General features: G+C 33.8%; 1 protein-coding gene across 35 annotated transcripts in view; it reads right to left on the minus strand.

Moving 5' to 3' along the window:
* The window catches only part of SOX6 (SRY-box transcription factor 6), a 512,419-nt gene that overhangs the window by 207,982 nt on the left and 280,635 nt on the right, over nt 1–23,802 (minus strand). For all 35 annotated transcript variants that reach the window (XM_081154523.1, XM_081154504.1, XM_081154513.1 and 32 more), the window contains one exon: nt 14,103–14,192. In XM_081154523.1, the coding sequence (XP_081010649.1) occupies nt 14,103–14,192 (90 nt within the window). The remainder of the gene's footprint in view (nt 1–14,102; nt 14,193–23,802) is intronic.

Raw genomic sequence — 23,802 nt, forward strand, 5'->3', positions numbered from 1 at the left:
TAGCTTTCTTAATAAACTTCTTTTTATGCTTCCTTGATGTTACCAACTTAAACTTCAGGGTCTCGGTAGGTTCTCCCACATTTCAGCATGGAAAAACTTCTAGCCATATAGATTTATGTAAAGCACTCTTTGTATACTTTATGTCTCTTGAAATCTTACAACCCGAGCAGAACAACTGCAAGAGAGGTGGTTTAACTAATGAGTAAAAATGTATTCTTGAGTCCAGATAAAACTAAAGTTTCTTCATAAATAGCTGTATAAGTTGGAAATTGACATATATAAATTTCAAAGTAGTAAAAACCTGTTTATTATATATATATATACTTTGAAATTTAAAAATAAGTTTAAATCTTCATTTAAAAAGGATGATTATAAGCCAATTTTAGAAATGTCTTACATTTGTAAAGATCTGTAGATGTCTTCTACAATCACTCTTCTATAAATAACCACACATTTAAAATCAGACTGCTCTTAATAGAACACTGACATTTTTTCTCCCATAATCTCTACTTCTGAGTCTATTTGTAAAGTTGGTCAAAGACAGGAGCCTGTGCACATGTATGGTTTTGATTCCATCTATACTCCTGCCCTAATTCTTGTGGTTTGGACCCATTCCAGATGCTCTGCCTTACTCTGTGGTTTATATTTGAGATCCCCTTTCCTGATTCATTGCATTCTCCTGATTGACAAACAGATTTAGACATGAAAACAAACAGTTACCTGCTTGTAACAGCTGCACTGTTGTAGCACTTCTAAACCATGGTGAAGGTACCTCCCAGAGACACTGGGGGTGTGTGTGTGTGTGTGTGTGTGTGTGTGTGTGTGTGTGTGCACGTGTGTGTGTGTTTGGTTTGCTTTGCTTTAGTTTTTGTTTGATTGCTTGATTTTTACCATTTGGAAGTCTTTATTGTTAACCAAGATACTCAGTAACTTTGGTGTACTCATGATCTGTACATTTTATAAACTCAAATTTATATTCTTATTTTTTTACTCTTTGCAAATTACATTTAAACAATACCACAATGGATTTTAACTTTCTAAACTGATATATCTTTTAATTAAATTTAGAATAGTCTTCAAAAAAAAGGGGGTACCTTTTTTATTTTTAACTGATTTAATGTGAAGTATAGTACTGCTTCATTGGTAGAATAAATGTTATACTAGAAGTAATAAACTAGTAGTTTGTCTCATAATATCAACTGGAGTATGTGAACTATATCAAACTAGTTACAATACAAGCTACCACTTACATATTACAAACGATTGCAACTCCCTCAACACATCAGAATAAGAGACTAGGACTTTGCATTTTAAAATTCCTGTGGAAATCAAATGTATTTTAAGTATCAGTGCTGATTATTTAATCAGACAACTTGCATTTTGCCCTGGCTAATTTTGAAGACTGATAATATTTTACTCATAAAAATAATTGCGCACCTGTTGTGATGGAAGCCTAGTTAAACAAATGTTAATAGGAATGTAACTCTTTGCGTTAAGGATAAGAACACAAGTCTCTCATTAGTATTACATGAAGAAACATATTTTTTAAAGCCATGAAATAGATCTCGTTTTAAATCTCATCTCTTCCAGAGCTCTTGAGAGGTATTTAAGAGTACTATTAAAACACATATAACAAATAGTTGCATATTAACTTGAAAGGGAACACCAGACAATGCCTACCAAACAGAATGGATGTGGAGTTCCTCCTTCCGTTTAATGCCAGCCTCTTCTGCCTTACTCATTTCTGACCAAACCATTCTAATGATATTGAATCATTTCTGTGAAACATGTGTGCTTTTCTTTCTAGCTGATGATCAAAGGAGAAAATAAAATGTCGCCTACGAAGCTGTGCCCATCCTGCACTCTCCTTATTTTCAGGCACTTTCAGCATTAGGGATCTTTGCCAGTACCCAAATTCTCTGAGCTGTGAAAAATGCAAGGCACTCATGGAGGAGGCAGATTCAGTCCTTTCTTTGGTGGTTTCTACCATTCCGTACAGACTTTCTATGAGCCACCAACTTGTGTCTATTCAGCCCCTTTCCAGCTGTAATCAACTCCTAAGTACTGAAAAGAGGCTTGAGGAAAAGTAATCTGTTTGAAGTTAAACTAGCTAAATTCTGAGCTCAGTTATACACGTCTCATTGACTTCGATAAGACTGTAGCCATTCAATTGGCCCAGCCTCTACAAGGTTATATTTAAAAGGTAATTTTATTCAAAATTACCTAAACTTTTGAACCCTATCCTTTACAACGTCAGGTTCATTCTAATTTTATTTTGGTTAGTGCAATACAAGTTTACAAGCAGAATTCAAAAAATATGTGTATTTTTAAAATGACCTAAATTCTCTAGTTTTCTTTTTCATTGGTTTAATGCAAACATTTGGATTGAAGAGGAATCACAAATAAACGGAATAATTGCGTCAAATTTCCTCAGTGCATTAAATATGCACTCAGTAGTAAATATCAACAGTAGCAGCACATTTAAAATGTAGACAATAATGTACAATTTATGCGTATTTCAAGAGTCTTGTTCATAAAAACACCATTTGGATGAAAATACACACATTTTATTAAGTGGTTAGCCTTACTTTTTTTTTTTAATTCAGACAAATGACCTAAATAGTGTGTGGGAGGTCTAGTACTATGGGCCAGTTTTAATGTGACATACACACCCCGTGAGAATTTGGTCAAGAGCTGACTATAGAGTAATGAAATACCTAGGGCACACCCTGGCACCTACGGTGCTAGGCACAGAACATTCCTGGGTCTATATATAGCACTGGGATTAATTACTATCCCACACATATTTTTCTTCCAAGAATCAACTGTATATAAATATTATCACAAATGTATATTTCTAAACAATTTACATTCTTCAAACAAAAAAAGGCTAAAATGAAATAGAGCAAATTAATAATAATGGTACATAAAAATTTAAAATATTTTTCATACTATTTTAAGTTTACTAAATTTTATGTATAACTTCTAATTATAAAATAATAAATACATATGTATTAAATTTCATATATTATAAATATTACACTAAAAATATTCATAGCAACTGTATGTCCAGAACTGTTAAATGAGAGAACCCCATTTTAACAGCAGCACTTCTAAGTTTTATCTACCACTATCATAAAATTCCACAACCAAAATTATATGGAAAACACCTTAAAGTTTTTTGTAAGATAATCTGACTTATACTTAAATAAGATGATTTAATAATACTCCAAGGGATTGGGAGGCATATGATAGCTAAACTATCTGTAATAATAAGATAATAATGAAGCAGACTAGGCCAGAGTTCACCTCAATAAGCCAACCAATAACTCAGGTAATATGAAGAAACTACGGAAAAAGGCTCTGGCTCTGGCCAGTGTGGCTAAGTTGGTTGAGCGTCATCCAGGCACTGGAAGGTTGCCGATTCAATTCCCAGTCAGGGCCCATCGATGTCTCTCTCTCTCTCTCTCTGCTCCCTCCCTCTCCCTCGCCCTCTCCCTTCCTCTCTATCTAAAAAAATCAATAAAAACAGATATGTTTTTTAAAGTCTGAATCACTGACCCAATTTCTACCAACATAATGAATGCAGAGTAAGTCAGACTTAAGTTTATGTCCTGTGAGGTATTTTCACTTAACATTCAGCTTTGCTTATTCCTTTATTAAGATAAGATGCTACTAAAAATGGAACTAAATTTACCACCCAAAATACTGTGAAATCAGCATCCCAAGTTATAGGAGCAATTTCTTTCCATTTTCCCAACGACATTTCACTCCCAGATCCCTATTTTCTGCTGTTACTCTGCCATCTCTTATTCCACTACGGGTCCTAGTCCATTCTACAGGTGGGGACACGGACAGATGAATAAATGGATCGACGGTCGTACGGGTGGGTGGATGGATGGAGCTATAGATGGATGTTAAAGGCTATTTTCAGTTCTGGGTTTGTACACTAATACTGAAATAAAAATTGTTTGTATTCAAAGAATATGAGCTACTTTGATAGAGAAAGGTTCCACCATCAGCCTGAATCTAACACACATCATTAAAGCTCCAGTATGTTTTCACTAATTCCACACAGGAGGATTGCAGATGTCCTGCTAGCTACCATTTCCTGGTAAGCAATCTGAATGGCTTCCAGGAAATTGCTAATGACCTTCATTTTACTTAAAATCTAGGCTGCAATTAGTAATAGTTTTTCTTCTCTGTGCTGGTTACAATGTTTATTTTCATCACAGCAATCAGCAAGAAAAAAAGTAAAATGTCTTGTTTTTAGATTATGTCAAAATGAATTCTCTTTTATTTCAATATGTCACCAAATAGACTAATACATATTTAATGTAATCATAATTGTGTAAGAATACTTTGGATCTTTTTTACTTCTGACCAATTTTGCCTCCTTTCCCACTCTAGGCTGCAGCTATTGCTAAAATTGGCTTTTAAAGATGAAATAAATAGGAATATTTTATAATCGGTCACTATACATTTAAGAACATTTTATAATTGAAACTTTTGAAAGCAGATATGACTTTAAAGTTTTATCTTTTTAATTATAATAATTAACTATTTAAAAAGAAGTTTCAGAGTCTTATTCAATGAATTTAAAATACGATTATTTGGTCAATGTAATAATAACAAAGAACAATTTTAGTCAGTGTTATTTTTATAACCAAAACCTGTTATTAAATTCAGTATTTTCTTTTATGTAAACATTGATTTCACTAATTAGATCCAACTGATCTTTTTCCCCAACATATCGATTTCTTTTAATCCCAACAGTTAACAATGATTCTAATGTATCATAATACTTTAGACCTTAATCATATAGTAATTTTTGCCCATAGCTTTTGTTTGAATTTTAATTAAGAAGACCTTGTGTCTCCAAACCCAAGTGAGGGGAGGTTTTAATTGCTTGTATGTATATCATACAGACTTCAAAAGAAGTAAAAGATGTTTATAATGGAGAGCACAAAGGAGAGCTTTGAAACGTCTACACGCATGAAAACTGGTATAATTTAAGAACTATGGGTGTTGCTGTGTTGTAATGCATGTATATTTATAAAACTAGTCCCAGTGTGCATTTATTGTTAGCAAAATGAGTTCCTAGGCTTTGCACTCATTACTCACTATTGATTATAAGGCAACCAAAAGACTACATGAAATGGGCTAAACATGCTATTTGTGGGGAATTTTGTTTCCACTTTTGTAATTTATTATGTGACTTTTCTAGCTATTGAAGTCCCTATAGAGAAAACAAGTTGGATTACATAATATGCAAAGCCCCTTCAGCTCTAATATTTTTAGTTTCTATGATTCTAGATATTACTCTGAAGTTCTACAATTACACCAATTTATACAGAAAATGGTGACACTACTACATTACTTCACACAAGCAGGAAAGAAAATAACATGTACCCTTCTCAATCTCTTTCATAAGCTGCTCTCTAGAGCAATACAGCATTTGTCTTAGGAATAACAATTTAAAATTTTCAAAAGACATGAATTCTAAACATTGATAGATTACTATTTCACCTATTTTCCTAATGAGACAGAAAGAATCACTAGGTATGTGAACTTTGCAGATTTTATTGGAGTTGAAAAGTGGCAGACGATTTGCTTCTAAACATTTCCAATTTTTTTAAGTTCTCTCAGAGGAAAAAACTGCTGTAAAAAAAAAAAGTCATTTATATATGAATACGTAAAGTATACAGTCATAGATCTTGGAAAACCACTCTAGTCCTTCTGTGATTGACTGTAACAGAAAATACCAGTAACTATGATTAACTATTCCTAAAAGAACTTAGTATTCTATAGAAAGGGCAATATATGGAATAAGCAATCAGAGTACTTAGATACAGTTTAAGGTCCTTACTATAAAAGTGAATAAACTAGGGGAGAGAATTGGCATTTAAGATAGTAACTTGTGACGCAGAACACTAATTCTACGGGAATGTTGTTGGATCCATTCTGACCCTTTGGTGATAACAGCACTGCTTAGGTTACTTCAAAAATAACCTACACTATTTGATCTTCAAAGATCTATCATGAACTGAAAAAAACCATGACTTTTGTGTTCCTGTGCTCTCATCCAAAGATTTATGTTTGCAATCAAAACTCAAAACGAAACCAGGCTCTCAGTGGCACACAGTAGCAATATTATAATAAATTCACATTTTTAATGCAGTATCTGTGCCAAGCACAACCATAATATGCTTGTACTATTTAATGCAACATAGTTCATAATTTTACTTCTCTTAGTAATAACACTAAAGAAGTAATAGGGAGCAATACTTAAAGTCTTTAATAGTAAAGTATGTCAGTAACATTTAGGCTCTAGAACAAACCTCTCAGACATATTAGTTGAATAAATACATAAGTAATTGTGTTTCAACAGTGGCTTTGAAAAACATTGGGAATCATTTGTAGAATTTTCCATTTATAAGCATTTGTTCAATCACTTTTTTGTTCCTATCAGAGACTGTCACTTTTTTAAGCTGCAGGAGAGTCTACCTACAGTGCATTACCTTAATCACTAAGTGTAAATATTGAAATAATCAATCATAAATGACCAAGAAAGGAAAATGCTATTTTCCTTATTTGGTTCATATCACATAGTTATTTTTTTTGTCTCTCTTATCATCTGTGTGTTTGACAAACACTAGTAGAAACAGTTTGTGCTAACTCAAACCACCAACATAACTGTTTCTCTGGCACACAGCCCAGGGAGGCGCCTTCACACCCAGGAGGAGATGCCAGCCGCAGCACTGAGGGGCATGTGTGCAGAAAGGGAGGCTGGCTAAGATTCTCTTCTACAAATTACAGAAGGTTAGACCCGTTTATGGAGACAGATGATGACTCTCAATGCTCTAGACATCATTTATACGCCTCCATTGCATTTAGAAATGTTTCATAACCATCACTATCCTGGCATTCTCACTCCTTTGGTACAACTCAAACAAACAAATGGGTTATGGGCCCTACCAGCCGACCAGTACTTCTGCTTTACCTTGGATCCTTCTACCACATTACTCCCCCATTGACATGTAGGTCAAGATAAATACCACTGTGGAAACTGTATGACCTGTACCCACTCATGCCCTGCTATACTGTTTTGTCCGTAATGAAGAGGGTAAAAGTGGAACTGTTCCGTTGTCTGTGTTGTGGGAGGAACGGCACAGAGCCTGGCTTCCCCTTGTCCCCGCCTCAGAATTCTAAGACTCTGGAGAATTTGAAAACTGCTCTGTATTGTATTAAACAGAAGCTTTGGAGGCCAGGATTCAAACCCTACCTCCACAGCTTTCTAAGCAACCCAAACATGCCCCTTAATTTCTCTCAGTCTCCTTTTATTCATATGTAAAACTAACATCATAATATTTTCCTCGCTGGGTTGTTATAGGGATCAAATAAAATAGTACAGATGTTGTAGTACTTTGTTTCCTTTGTAAACAATAAAACATCTTCTAAAAGTCCAATGAAAAGTGTAAGTACTTACTGTATTGCTTATTGGGAGAGAATAGACAAGATTTTAAAGGTCAGTCTTATAACTAAGAAAGTATAATAAATACTAGTATTAATTTTGAAGGAACCTTAGGAGGTCATGAAGACAACATCCCACTAGAATACAAATAGCTTCTACAACACCCCTGTTTAAAATTTTCCACAGCCAAGTGTCCACTGATGTTATTTTATTAAAGATTCATTCATCCATTCATTTAACAGGTTTACTGAACACCTATATCAGGCACTCTCTCCTAATGAAGTCCACCTCTGTCAATGGTGGATAGCCATTAATTGTTCCTAAGCTGTTTTGTATACTGGGAACAACTTCCCTATTATCTTATCCCCTAAAAAATCACAAAACAAATCTTTCATTTATTTATCTATTGTTGACAACTATTACAGATGTCTGATCCTCTTCTATTCAACAAAACTTCAACCTGTTAATATGCATTAGGCCAAACTTCCCTAGGTTTTTAGTTACTATTCTTATTACATCTTCAAGTCTATTCCCCATTTTAGTCACTTTTGATAAATTATAATTTGACAATAGCTTGCTTAAAAATATGGTACCCCAAAAAGGCACGAGTCTCACCATTTTATGCTATATTTCATTTAAATTCTTAATAAAGTTATTTAGCAATACTTGTAATAAAGTTAATGTGGTTTGCACACTGCTTTGAGATTACTGCTATTAAATTTGTGCCATTTACAGTACTCTGGACTCAATTAATGCTACCACTGGAGAGACTCCCTATGGAAAAATGGTAGGAGTGAGGGATGGGAATTTTCTCTTAAATATTAGACAAGATTCAGATACAGACCCACTGAAAATCTATAAATCAGTATTTCTCAAACTAGCACTATTCCAACTCCCTTGTATTGAGGGGTTTCCAAATATTTCTTTACTTCATTTAGATAATAAGACTTTTATTTGAAAGCAATGTTAAGTAAAATCTAAAAAAAAAAATTACGAATGTATATTGTCTTGTACTATGTAGTAATATTCAGCACGCTGCATTAAAGATTCCTTCTTCAGTACTGCTCTTATCCATTCCACTGCCCACACTTTGATTCTCCCTCTAGCACCTAACCCATCCCACAGAATTTTCTAGTGGCAGTGGTAGTGGCTATGCTTTCTCCCTTCCCCAGCTTCATTACACTCTTAATCCGAAAGAAGATGTAAAGTTAAGAATGATACATAAACATAGGTCAGTTAGAAAATAACATAAATAGAAAATGACAATTATGAGAATTCCAAAAGGTCAACTTTATGGGATGCATAAAGCTATTTCTACAAACATATCTATGGCCAAAAGTACCTTTATTATTAAATTTAAAATGTTTAAAATAATTCAATTTAGGAAGGTAAAGGGTATCAGAAAATAAACAAAAGAGAAAGTACAAGAAAACAAGGAAGGGAAAGATAATAAATGCAAAAGAGAGATCAAGTAGGTGGCACACTGAAAAGCACCAAATCAACCTAAAAAGTGGGTCCTTACCAGAGTGTGTGGGGGGGAGATAAATAGAAGAACCACTGGCAAGTAAAACTGATAGACAAGAGAGAGAGCACAAATATGCAAAACTGAAAATGGAATATATAACAACAAGTAAATAGAAAACTCAGAATTAGAGGCACTGTACTTTTAAACAAGACTAATGTACTTGAAAATCTCAATGAAATATAAATTTTCTGCAGAATTTTTTTCCTGACAAAACTGACTTAAACAGAAGTAAAAAATGAGAAAATAAATAATTTCCAAAGAATACTCTAGGCCCAGATGTTTTATGAGTATATTGTTTCAGAATTTCAAGGAATAAGTAATTTTCATGTTACCTATGCAACATTTTACATAGCCTGTAAAAGGAGGAAAAGCTTTCCAATTCAACTATGAATCCTGGTACTAAAAATTAGCAGACAGTATAAATAAAGAAAAACACAAACACATCTCATTTATGATTACAGATGAAAAAGTAACAACTGTCATATAAGCAAATAAAATTATGCAGTATATTAAAACAAGACTACACTATGACTAATCAGGGTTTATTTCATCAATAAATTTGAAAAACAAAAACCAATAAGATATGCCATAAAATGCAATTTCTTGTGGAAACTCTTATTAAACTATGACTAGAACTTTTTAATAATAAGACTATCTTAAATCAATGGTCAACATAATACTTAATGGTGAATTATTAAAAACAATTCCTTCATTTAAAAACTACACAAAATACCTGCTATCACCTGCATTACTTAATATTATTCTTGACATTCTAGCCAGTGTAATAGGAGAAGGGGTGAAAAAAGGGGGAAACATAACATAAAACATCAGCTAAAATATTATTAGAGCTAATAAGTTTGATAAAAAAAGGAAATTATAAAATGAAACAGCAAAATTCACTAAATTCTTAAACATAGTAGCAAAAAGAAAAGCGACTGAAGACTGTCTCACTCAGAAAAGCAAGCAAAAAGTTAACTATTATAAAAAAACATCAGCCCTAGCCGGTGATCTCAGTGGTTAGAGCGTTGGCCTGCAGGCTGAAGGGTTCCGAGTTAGAATCTGACCAGGGCCACGTAGCTCAGTCCAGGCTGGGCAGAGCATGTGTGGGAGGCAACCAATCAATGTATCTCTCTGACATCTCTCTCTCCCTTCCTCCCTCCCCACCCTCTCTCTTTCTCCCTCCCCTTCCACTCTCTCTGAAAAAGCAATGGAAAAAATATCCTTAGTTGAGGATTAAAAAAAAAAGAAAGGAAACTTCAAAGGAAATGTACAGAATCTGTATTTTAAACACAAAATATTCTTGAGAAACATAAAAGGAACTGAATAAATGATTTTGAATGGAAAGATTCAATACTATAAAGATGTCAGCTTACCTCATAGTTTTATATAAAGATAATATAATCTTTTAAGATACCACTTTGGAATTTCAATTCACAATCTAGAATGATACGTCTAAAATAAATTTTAAAGAAATATTCAAACACCTTGGAGAAAAATTATGAATGTAGTCTTGCAATACTTACTTTTCAAAGATACTTAAAGCTAGAGTGATTAACACAGCAGAGCACTAACAAAAGTTTAGGTAGAAAGACTAATGGGAATAGAATCAAAAACTGAGAAATGGTTCCAAATATGCAATCAGTATGCAATAAAAGATGTTATTTCAAGTCAGAAGTGATAAGATATTTAATCAGTGATACAGAAATATTTGGTTCACTGCCTAAGAAAAAAATGAAGTTATACCTTTGGATGAAATAACGTATCAAAATATATTCAAGAGGAATTAAAGAGTTAAATGTATAGAAATAAAAAGAGTTGGAAGAAAATATACAGAATATTATCTAATCTCAGAGTGGGGGAAGGCATTCTAAACAAACCTCCAACAGGGGGGAAAAAAAAAAAAGCTTTAAAAGAGGGAAAGATTTGACAACAAAACCATAAAGAAAAATTGTAAAATGTAACATATATGACAGATAAAGATTAATACCATTAAAATATACAGGGTGGGACAAAAGTAGGTTTACAGCTGTGAGCACATGAAACAGTTTATTCTTTTTTTTCTTTCAGAGTTTATTCTTGTATTATTATTTATTACTTGTATTATTTTCCATACAAACAGCTGTAAACCTACTTTTGCCCCACCCTGTACATTAAGAATCTTACAACACCATAAGAACTAGACAAACCCTTCCTTTAAAGGAAAAACGAGCACACAACATAAGTAGGCAATCCACAAAGGAAGAGATATTTAATATAAATACACTTACGTAAAACTCCTCATTCTCAATAATAAAGAAATACAAAATAATTTAGCAATAATATGTTATTTTCCCCTATCAAACTGGCAAGAAACTTTTAAGTTAATAGTTTTCATCGAGGGCAAGGAAATAACACTTGCAGACACTGCTGGTGAGAGCACAGGACACTATATGCCCTTTCTGAAGGGCAGCGTGGCAATATGTATCAAAAGTCTTTTAAGAAAGTACAACTCTTGGACCCAGGAACTTCACTTTTTAGTAACATAGTCTAAGAAAATAGCCACTAGTTAGTACTGAAAAGCATTAAAAAGTTATCCATGTTCAAAGTTTTCTTTAAAATGACAAACAATAGAAACAACTGAAATACTGAAAAAAAGACTCAGGTAAATTATGAGAAGCTCACTTTATGCAATATTTCCTGCACACAAAAAAAGACATAATCACAAGAAAATTCACAATATATCTTTACAGTGGGAAAGGCAGACTATGAAAGAATAGTAAAATGATGTTCTTAAATTTAAGAAAAAAGTTAAATTAAAATGGAAAGGATATACAATATAATACAGGTAGAATTAAAAGACAATTTTAATTTCTTTTGTGTGTGTTTCTATACTTTTTACAATAAATATGTATGAATTTTATAATAAGGGGAAAATGGTGAGTTGAGATATAATATTAAATACTGATAACCCACAGTAGTATGTATTTCTTGGAGAGAATATTTAGATCACTTTGACATTTCAGGATAATTATAACTAATTTAGGTGGATCACAACTGGCCTGATCTCACAGAGACTAAAACTGTATGTTGAATTTTAGCAGTTGTAGACTCACTCTATGAACACGACTTTAATTTTTTCATTTTTATTATGTTATTGTTATATTTTCTGTATAACTTTATGGTGACCAAATATTAGGATGTAAGAAGAGACCATTAGGTAGAATAAATCAAAATGAAAAATTGAACAAGAATCTTATCTTCTGCACCCATAAAACTGAGAGGAGCACACAAGTGACAGTTCACTTACCTCATGCAGAATCCGTAGGAAAAAAAAGTTAAAGAATTTGAAAAGCTGAATTTTCCAAATGTGTTTCACTTTCAAGATTTATGCATTTGGAATATCTGAGACTAGCACAACTTTTACATTTTAAATTCATAATTAGAATTAAAAATAAAGTAAGATGGAAGGTAGGGGCAGGGGAGAGAAGATAACCCGAAGCTTATCAACCTGATGCTTCATCATAACATCATAAAACGTTAGCTTCCACGTTACTAAGAGAAAGCAAGACCCCGATCACTCATGCTGGCAGAAGCTTGACTTTGCATAAACCATTTCTGTTCTCACTGTTATAAAACCAATGACTTTGGGAAGGGAAGAAAACACAGAATGACGTGCAGAGTAGCACACACCATGTTATTGTAGCTGGGAAAAGAATAGGTCACTAATGACTTTCTTCCTACCTATCAGTTATACGCTGAGTTTCCTTTTTCTTTTTTTCCAAGTTAACAAGTGCCTCATAAGCACAAAACAAAAGTAGTGAAATTCAAAATACTATCAAATTTCTACTTAATTTTAATACTGCATTAGATAACGGAATGAGTTATTAATTATTCCTTGGGAAAGAGATGATTTCCTTCTCTTTTCACTTGAGTTGAACATATCTGTACCCTAGGCATTTTCTGTACTAAATTCAAAATAACATTTTCATCAGATAGTTATTGCCAAATGTTCTTCTTAAATGAGATATTTATTATCCATGACCGATAGGAAGATTCACCTGAAGCTTTTTGATAAATTCACAAAACTAATCTAATTAACTTCCCAAATTGTTAGTGCAAGTGAGAGTGATGATTGTCTATAGGGAACAACTGATAGAATTAATTAGTGACCTATGGTTCTATTCATGATACCAAAAACTAATAATACATACTTCATTTCCATAGAGGAATCAACAAGAGAGAGTTAGGGAAGAAGTATAACTTCTTGACTAATAGGGTAACTTAATTCTGCAATGCATTGGGATCGTCCACTTCTTAACATGTATCAGAATAATAACATCAATCACATAACTTCAAAAATTAAGATGCTCATCCTCATCAGGGTAAGAGGTCATGAAATTTTAAATCCTGTAAAATTTGCTTAAGATCAATCAACCTATCAACCTACGGGCATGTTAATAATAACAACGACTAAAACTTACTCTCATGAGTGCTTTCTTAAGTGCCAGGTGCTATGCTAAAAGCTTTACATGTATTAATTTTCTTAATGAGCCTATGAGGTAGGTACTTTTACTCTCCCCATTTTAGATACTAGGAATTCAAAACATAGAGAAGACAGTGACTTGCCCAAAGTCAATCATCTAGTAAATGACAGAGCCAGGATGTGAACAGGTCAACAGGCCTCAGAATCCACCCATAAACCACGACGTACAACATATTCTATAATCTCTTTTTACAGTTGACCCTTTTTGATCAGAAAAATAGTATAATTATTTGGATTCATAAATTAAGCTATTATTTTGACTTAAATAGGAAAGATTAAAATTATCTTTAATTTGTTCATCTTTGGTATAACATTTTTTCATTTTCATACTTTTTTGTTAAGTAAATTAATAAAGCAGTTTATCCTATATAATTTATATGTTATAGACTAATAAAAAGAGAGGGCAAAAATTTCATTCTGTAAACATTATAAAGAATAAAAGTTCAGGGGCATAATATATATTTACCCTCTCATACATAAACAAATATCAGAGGTAAGAAACTAATGTTAGGGTAAGCAAATATGTTGTTATACAAAATAACATCTCCACATTGATCTGTTTGATATTTTGTATATTGTACCTTTAATTTCTCCAAGAAGTTCACTGGTATTTAGTCTTTCCATTTTTTCCTTCCAATCTTTTGAAAGTAGTTTTTCCATGCAGGAGGAATCTATTAAAATAAGAGAGTAAGTATTAATAACATTACATATATAATTTATAATTATTAAAATAGAAGTCCAGAAAGCCAGTTTACAGTGAAATTCTATCATTTAAAAATGATCAAAGCTATTTTTGTGCTGTGGTTTTAACCTTAGAATATAGACAATTATATTACTGTATTATAAAATACCACAAGTTTATTTTTACCAGATTATTTAAACTATTCTCAAGAAAAAAAGATAATGCTCAATAAACTTATCTTGGTATTATAATTATAATTCTATTAATATTCAATCAACATTCATCATTTCTTAGACAGATAGGACAGAAAAAGGGACTCTTTCCTACAGGTTTAAAGTTAGATAATATTCCTTTTAATCCAGGTGATTATTTTTTAATTCCAAGCAAAATTTGTGTGCTGTTCAAAGAAGAATGAAAATTCTTTAAGGGAGAATACACCAATCAACCTGTAGCCACTTGTACTTAAAAAAAATAAAATAAACATAAAGCAATTTTCATAAAATACCCATTTATAACAAAATGCAAAGAAAATAAAGTCAAGATATGAAAACTGCTAATACATTTCTCTTGTATAAAAAGAGATGCATATTCTTTTCAAGAAAATACTTATTGACACATTTTTTTGCCCTACATTTCTAAGTAGCATACTAGATTATAGGGAGTGATTGCACTTGTTTCTATAAAGATTCAGAGAGGTTACAGAAATGTAAACTTTAGAATATTCTAATAATTAGCACATCTTTCTCAATGAGTTCTTTTTCTTCTCTATTCAGATGGATATGCAACTGAAGCTACTGCTTACAACTATTTACATGTATCTTTTGAGCCTCAAATCGTAACAAATAGGCCACATTTTCAAAAGAGAACGCAGACTTAAGTACTAAATCCTTAGTGTGAAGCATACTCCCATTAAACTTTAACATTCCAAATGTCAAAATTCTGGTAACTTCTCTGTAAATTGTATTTAAACTGTCACTCCTCGCCCAAGCGCCCTCCTCTCCCTATCAGCCCCTCTCTCCAGCATTTTTCCTTTCCCTTTTTGCCTCCAACTTCTAAATCCTCCTTGAATTTTTCCGAATGACAGTGAGGTCAAGACAGATCTAAAGGGTTTTAGAAACTAGATAAGCTTTAGAAAAAGACAGTGAGCCCTGGGTAAGAGATGAGCAGACCACTGCGTGATTACAAAGTATTGGTGAAAACAATTAACGTTTGTCCATGACATGATCAATTAATCAAGAAATGGATGGAATCCAGATCCGAGCGCCCTGAAACGGCTGGCGCACAACCGTACTAGCTCACTGTCAAGGAGCTGAAGTTCTTTCTAAACAGGAGCCAGCTTGACTGTTGGGAGAGAGCTCCCTGCCGTTCCCTTGCCTCTTCCCTTTTTCACTTCCCTCCGTCTCGCCTGCCATTCCTTCCTATTAACATTTTCTTAGGCTTCAACAAGTGACCTACCACTGCAATTAAAACTGGATTCCGAGTGACCTTTTGGCAAGGCCTACATGCATACACATATGTTCAGTCTGTATTCAATTTCCAAAATGGTCTCTTGCTGCATTTATTTTAAATTCCGAAACAAGGTGTACACTATGTTTTATACATATTTTGCATTTATGCTGAAGTTCATATAAAAGATAATACTGAGTTTTGAAAGTTATGAAGCCTGTCTTCAAAGCCATGCCTATCCGAGGTTACCTTTTGAAAACAGGGCTTAAATTTCTGAGAGACATTGAGATAACATCAGATCATGGATAAGAACCACCAACACGACACCTTCCCAGTTTTGTTACTTTTTTTTTACCCTTTCATACACGTTATAACATCGCACTAAGCTGCTAATCACTGATATAAATGCTAACTCATAATTTATTTGGTTAAAATGTGAGTTGAGAGCATATGTTTTAATGGTAAAAGACAAAAGCCCAACTTACTAGTAATGATCACAAACTCACAGCAAGTTCATAAACTAGGGTTAGAAACACAATAAATGTGAAACAGGCTAAAATACATCTCTCGTTTCTATAAATAGACCTGAAATCTTTCAGAGCTCAGGAAAAAATGTTTAAACTCCATGGGAGAAAAACAGAACTATATGGACAACAGGAACACACACTTCAAACATAAATCAAATCATGTGGACACAGCTTTACATAAAAGCTACTCATTAATAAAATGGTTAATAACTTCAAAGCTTTTCACATTCCTATTAGAAAATTAATCCTCACTGTAATGCTAAATTAATCTAGCTATATGAGTTAGGGGGGAAAATAAAGCAGCCTTTGCATGTCTTATTATAGCTCATGAAAATATTTAATAACAATCGCTGACTGCCTTTATCTATAGGGCAATACAACTTGCTACATACAACCTTATCAACATGAAATCTCAATGCCTAGAGATTCCAGAGAGATTCAAAACACAGGAAGTCTCTTGAAAAACTTTCAGCTTTGCACCTAATTATCTGACCGCCGAACCTCCAAGGGCACACCACAGTTAGCGCGCAGCTCGCTCCATACTGTAATGGACGGCAAGTGCGGAGAGAGGAAAAGGACCGAAACATGCAGACTGTCAACAAATACAGCGCCGGTGGAGGGCTGGCACCGAGAGGTTTCCGACTTGAAACAAGGAAATATGTAATAAACTTATAAATAAAAATGGGTATGTTAAGATTTCCCACTCAAAACAATATCCGTGTAATGATGGAAATGAAAAGTATTCATCCTCCTGTGCCACATGTTTCAACCACAATAATAGGGCTCTAGCTTTACAGGGGCAATTGATGAGACCAGGCTTTGCCCCAAGCACAGGCGCAAAGGCCGAAGAGGTGAAAGGAAGGGAAGAACTCCAGTCTGCATCATGTACATGGAAGGAGTAGGGCCCTGGAGAGCGGCTGCAAGCCAGCAGTCAGGCAGGACTCCAAAGGGCGAAAACAGGGCTGAACATCACCCAGATATTCTTGGACTATTTTACTCAGATAAATGTGTTTTACATGATTGACCTGAAAACAACTAATACAGTTATGGTGGTGCCATACTCCTCAAAACAATGAAACGACATACAGCATATTTCATTAGTTGACTCTGACTATTCAAATTTTAGTATTTTGACTGAGTTGTCTTCAGCCAAAAAATGGGAGAGGAGTTACATATCTTTTGGAAATTGAGATAAAGAACTACAACATTACAGTATTTTAAAAGTCACCATAATATGTACATATTAAGCATGAATGTAAGCCATACACCTCAGTATAAAAGTGGAAAATACCAAAATTAATTCCTCTTACTTTGAAAGAATTAGCCTCCAAAAGCCAATACATAGTCAATAAAATACAGAATTTTATATATTTATCTTGCCTCACTTTTGTAAATAATGTGATTTAAAAAGGACTATTAAAAATCAAGAGCTGGACCTCAGTTCTCACTTACATTTGAATCAAAGAGCTAAAAGGTTTTGATACATTATAAATGAATTCTCAGTTGCATAGCTTATTTTTTCTTTTTCTTTGCAAATTTAAGTTTTTCAAGAAACTTTTTCTAGGGAACAAGGAAAGACAATTCAGAACTAATATTTAACAAATATCCTGCATAATGGATCACAAAGCAATGTTTCTGCTTCCTAAGCACCTAGGTTTCAGTCTAGGTAAGTCAAGAGTGCTTTATCATGCTAAGAATTTCATGGTACAAGAGAAATGCAAAGTGAGCGAGATATTTATTTCCTAATCTATATGATAACATTTTTAGGAACAATTCTAAATTATTTCTAGTTAAACAAAGTTGTAGCAGTCTTAACACTTATTCTGTACAAAATAAAGATATTTAAAATGGGTCAAATAGAATAAATTTTAAAAATCACTAAAACTAAACCATGGGGGAATAGAAAAAAATAAATGGAAAAGGTATTGTACTTTAAAACAATTTACCTGTGAGTAAACACTCATCATTCCTTTTACCTCAAAGTGATATTTAAATTTAGAAAGGCTAAAACATTAGAAACATGATATAGAAAATATCTTTAAAATATTTTAGTAAGAAAATAACAGCTGCTGCCCCTGTATGCAAATTTCCTGCTGCTTTATTAACTCTTTTAAGAAAATGTTGAAACACTTCATTTTATTTTTACCGTAGGATTCATATATTTCAAATGCAATAAATTGTCTCTGTATCCAAGAACAATAACTTGTCAAAAGTACCCTTGACCTTGCTTTCCAAGTAACTCTGACAATATATATTTATATCCCTGCTGATCATCCACCCTACATTTCTCATTAGGAAACAGAGATGCACATGCCAGTTACTGTACATTTTTCCACAGTGATAAGTGCTTCAGAATACAGTGGGATAAAATTGGAGCTTGGAGAGCTTGAAGAGCACTCTTAAATTTTAATTAAAACCCTCCAAGCTCACTAAAAATAATTAGACACTAAAATGTGCCAGTTTTATTTTGAAGTCACGATAACATACAAGGCACACTCCCTGACAACTGCTTGTGCTCTCCTCTCTTTCTCCCCCTCTCCAATGAAACAACTGATTTTCCAAATACGAACAAGGGGGTATAAATAGAGGCTGTTTTCAGGCCTGCCCTTCATGCTGGGAAGCTGACAGAAGAGACAGCAGAGTGGGTTTTTCAGACTGCACCAAATGAAACTAGAATAACTTGCCTACCCAAGAGTTCGAATCACTGACAAACTCTAGATGAAATTCAGTCTGCAAGGAACAACGAGAGTGGTATCGCTGATCTTTTTTGATCCAAAAGCCAAACCTTTAACCTCTTAAATGTTTTTGCTATCTTAAAATATCTCATACAATGCTATATTCCATCCTATTTTTAGCCAAGCAGCAAGAGAAAGCATGCCTTTCCCATACAGCAGGGAATGATATAAACATCAACACAGATGCTCTGCCAGGAAGAGCTGGACTTCTCAAGCACTTGATCATTAAGGAATGCACCAACTGTTTTGGATAATCTCGTGCCAGCTCCCCTTTTGCTCCACACTCCCCTCTGGGAGTGGCCAATCTTGTCCTGGTCCTAATTTTTCATTTTACTCCTCCAGAGCCCCCCCCATCCCCAAAAAGATGAGAAATGGCATTTATGCCTAGCAATGAAAAAAGCAGGCTCACTTCCCCAAACAGACCAAAACTTTAGAACAATTAACCCTCCCCTCTTCTTTCAGATAAATTACTAAGTATAAAATGCAATCTGTTTCCTTTGTTTATTCAATATGAACAATTTGTAAATGACTCAAGGATAAAATTCAGAAAATGTTGTGCTAAATTAGAACCATTATAAACATGCTAATGACTCAATGCTTGAGCAAAACATGCATGATCGGTGTAAAGAAATAGATTTAGTTCTTGTGAAATTCTGTTGTACTGCCTTAAAATGATTTGGTCATTAAATCAGATATATTCCTTCCAGGAAAAATGTAATTCCACAACCACTTTACTAGACAGTACAGAGAGAGGTGGGAGGGGAGGAGGGAAAGAGAGAGAGTCTGTGAATAGGTGCTATTACAAATGTCATTAGAACTGTTAGATACAAGATTTTGGCATCTTCATAGAGGAAAAAAAGCCCCACATTTGAAATCTGCCAGAAATACACATACAACATAGAAGTACACATACAATATTATCACATCACATTCCGTGTAATATCTCTTTACACTGCTTTTATCTACCAGAGTCTTTGATAATTTTGCATAGGGACTCCTTAAAACTGGGACTTAACAAACACTCATGGAATTCACACTGTTATGTATGTACAGGTGAGAGATATATCTCTTTCATCTGCTTCCCAAGGCTACTTAGCACCTAGAACAATATCAGAGGAATTATTCAAAACCAAATTCATCTCCCATATCCATCAAAGTGTAAAGGCTAATTGGTAGCAGTTGCCTATGCCAATACAGAAAAAGGGGGAAACATCCAGCAGGTGATTCGCAGGGCTCACAGCCTACTGCTGTAGCCGAGAGACTTCGATGATCATTAAGACAAGCATCCTCATTTCAGAAATGAGGAAACAGTCAAAAAAGTCACTTGCCTTGCTCAAGGCCAAACAGTTGGTGACAGAGCTGTGACTGGTTCATTGCTGGTTTTGTTGAAATGACTACTTAAATCATTATTTGAACATCAATTTTACAGTCTCTGCTTCAGATATGGAGTAAAGCACTCTAGTTCTTTGGAGAAGGGTGCAAAAATTTCGGGGTACTTCAGTAAAGGTCAGTAGTGCTCAACAGCCAATTCTCCCATACACACTCCATTACACTGCTCCTCCATACTGCCTTTCCATAATGCCTTATCTTGTTTGAACTAAGGGCTTTCCTTTCCTGAATATCATCTACTAAAGAACAGTTAAGATGCTGCTTAAAAATACTGTTGAAGTAAAAAAATAATTCCATCCAAATTTGGTTTTATCTTCATGTACAAGAAGCAAAAGTGCAGCCGGAAACCTTGGTTTTTCACTGTAGCTCATTGCCCACAACACATTCAAACTGACCACAATTTTAATGGAGTAAAATGTCCCATTAGAAACTACAGCTGTTCATATTGCTGAAATATTACTCATCATGATACCCTCTCATGACCCTATTTTCTGCTGCTCTATTGCCAAAGGCCAAAGTATTCAAACAATATAACATTTATAATATATATTGGGTTCTACAAATGTTTGAATTCATTTTTACTGTTTTAAATGCATACTTAGCTCCTTTAAAAAAAACTGTTGGATGGTGGAAGAACAACTTTTGTGTGCCCACTATGTCCTACACTCTTTCTTTTGTATTTTGGGGGTAAATATTTCTGAATGCTACTGTTGTGATACAGTTGTCAATCCCAGTACACTGCTGCCGGCCTCCTACTGCTTCTCCCAGTCACACAGAGAGGAATTCGACCCAGGACTATATGGAAGGCCTCTCTAATGCCCAGGTTGGAAGAAATAAGCATGTGGGCCTGAGATTGCCATGGCCACAGCCTCTGGCATATGAAATAGGACTGTTGGCAATAAGAGTGAATGAAGCCAAAAATACAAAAAAAAAAAAAAAAAAAAGTAGAGAGGAGCAGAGATAAGATAGAGAGAAAAAATTTTACATCATGTTAGCACACTTACATCCAAAAATAACTAAAACCAAATTCTGCTTCTAGGCTTTTGGTAATGTAAGCCAATATATTCCTGTTTTTGCTTAAGCTAGTTTGAGCTGAGTTTCTGCCAGTTACAACTTGAAAAAAATAACAATAGAAAACCATAACAAAAGCTGTTATACACATTCAAATGTGCTATGTTTCAAATGTTAAGACACTGGAAACCACCAATGCATTAACTTGTACTACCAGGTTAAACTTTATTATGCAAACCTTGAGGTAAATCTCTTGCTTTATTGAAAAATATGCAATGGCTTTAAAGTAAACTATTATAAGACTACTATTTATAATTATTTAGCTATCTGAATTAGGATTTTTAAATATGATGCAGTTTAAAGAAAATACAGTAGAAATAAAGTGGAAACTAAGGCTCATTAAACACACACACACACAAAACAACAAAAACTCCCATCTAAGATCAACAAACACTGATTTCAGTTTTGTGTTCATCAAAACAGCTTTGTTGCTCTAGTTAATGAACTTTATATTGAATGTTATAAAATAAAATTATAAAATAAGTTTTTATTGATAAAACACCCCTTCTCATTTGTTCTATTTATGCATTGGCAATCCATAAAAGATTAATTTAAAACAAGGTTTTAAGGGCCCTCTATAATCTGGCCCTAGTGATTTATCGCCTATTATTCTTTTTTTATTCCTTTTTATTGAATTTATTGGGGCGACGCTGTTTATAGAGGTTTCAGGTGCACAATTCGACAACATATCATTTGTTCAGCACTCCAAGTCAAGTGTCTGTCCATCACCATGTTCCCCTCTATACGGTCCTCCACTCCCCTAGCTCCTCTGCCTCCAACAATCACCATCCTTTTTTGCTCAATCCCTCCATCTCCCCAACCCGGCCTCTCCCCCACCTCAACAGCTGTTCATTCTGTTCCAATGAGAACACCAAACATATCTCACTCTGTTGTGCATACTTTGTGGTTTTTCACTTCCACACCTTTGCTCATGACATCCTCCTTACCAGAATATCTCCCCACCCTTCTTGATGCTTATGGAAAGGCCCCCTATACTGCAGTGCCTACATTAAATACCACCTCCTCAATTATGCCTTGACTCGTCACCTCAAACATAAATTCCCACCCTCTGAAAAGCAAAATAATACTTGCTGAGCACATATTATTTGTCAGTCACTGTGCTTTTTATATTCTTTTCATGTATCAACTCATTAACTCAGAACTTCACAACTCTTTCTTCTACATCTACCAACTGCCATAACTTATCAATTTTACCACCATATGATTAAGTGTAAGGTCAAGTTCATACCGCATTACCCTAACTAAATATTAAGTTCCCTGATGGTCATGGAATAATTCTGATAGCATTCTGTGTTCTTCCATAATACTTAACCCACAGCTCTGCACATAGTAAGCACTAAAACTCTTACATACACTACTAAAAAAGGACACTTTTTCAGTGTGTCAAGCAGCAACAGAACTACTTTGTTTTTTAATTAAGTAGATTGATGTGTTATTTAACATACATCATATAATAAAGGCACCCATTTTTAAATGTAAATTTGATGAATTTTTCAAATTACACATTCATGTAGCTGTCACCCCAAAGAAGATATAGATAGAACATTAACAAAAAGTTATCTTGTGCTTCCTCCCTTTCAGTCAATCATTCATATTTCTAGTCCTAGTCACCAATCTGATTTCTATTACTATAGGATACTTTTGCCTACACTTGAACTTATAAAAATGAGAGTATGCACTATGCACTTATTTGGATATGGATTTTTTCAATTAGCATACAATTTTTGCAATGCAATTACACTGCAGCATGTGTTCGCATTTGGTCTTCTCTGTTATGGGTAAATTCCATTGTATAAATACGCCATCATCTGTTTATTCGTTTATCTGTTTGTGGACATGTACTGTTTTTCCCACTTTTGGACTATTAGAAATAAAGCTAATATGAAAACTCACTCATAAGTCTTTTTATGAATATATATCTCTTTTGTTCCATCTAAAAATGGAATTTCTTCTAAAAGTGGAGTTATGTGCCTGAGCTCATAAGAAATTGCCAAAATGTTTTCTAAAGTGCTTGCATCATTTTACATGTCCACCAACAATGCATGAGAGTTCTAGTTGCTTTATATTCTCATTAATACTTCTTACATTAGTACTTTCATTTTAGTATTCCAGTGAGTATATAATGGTATCTCAGTGTGGTTTTAACTTACATTTCTATTTCCTTAATGATTAAAGAAATATATTTTCGCATGCTTACTGAGCATTTACATTTCTTCTTTTGTGAAGTGTTATTCAAATGTTTTGCCCATTTTTATACTAGATCATTTGTCTTTTTCTTAGTTTTAAAAATTATTTTTATATTTATATAAAATTTATAAAATGCATGCATGTTTATATTATACATTATACACACATTTAAGAATTATTTATGTATATGTGATATATATCTTTTGTAAGATATATCTGTTGT

Source organism: Miniopterus schreibersii (genome assembly GCF_964146895.1).
Source record: "Miniopterus schreibersii genome assembly, chromosome: 12".
In the NCBI taxonomy this organism is placed as follows: Eukaryota; Metazoa; Chordata; class Mammalia; order Chiroptera; family Miniopteridae; genus Miniopterus; species Miniopterus schreibersii.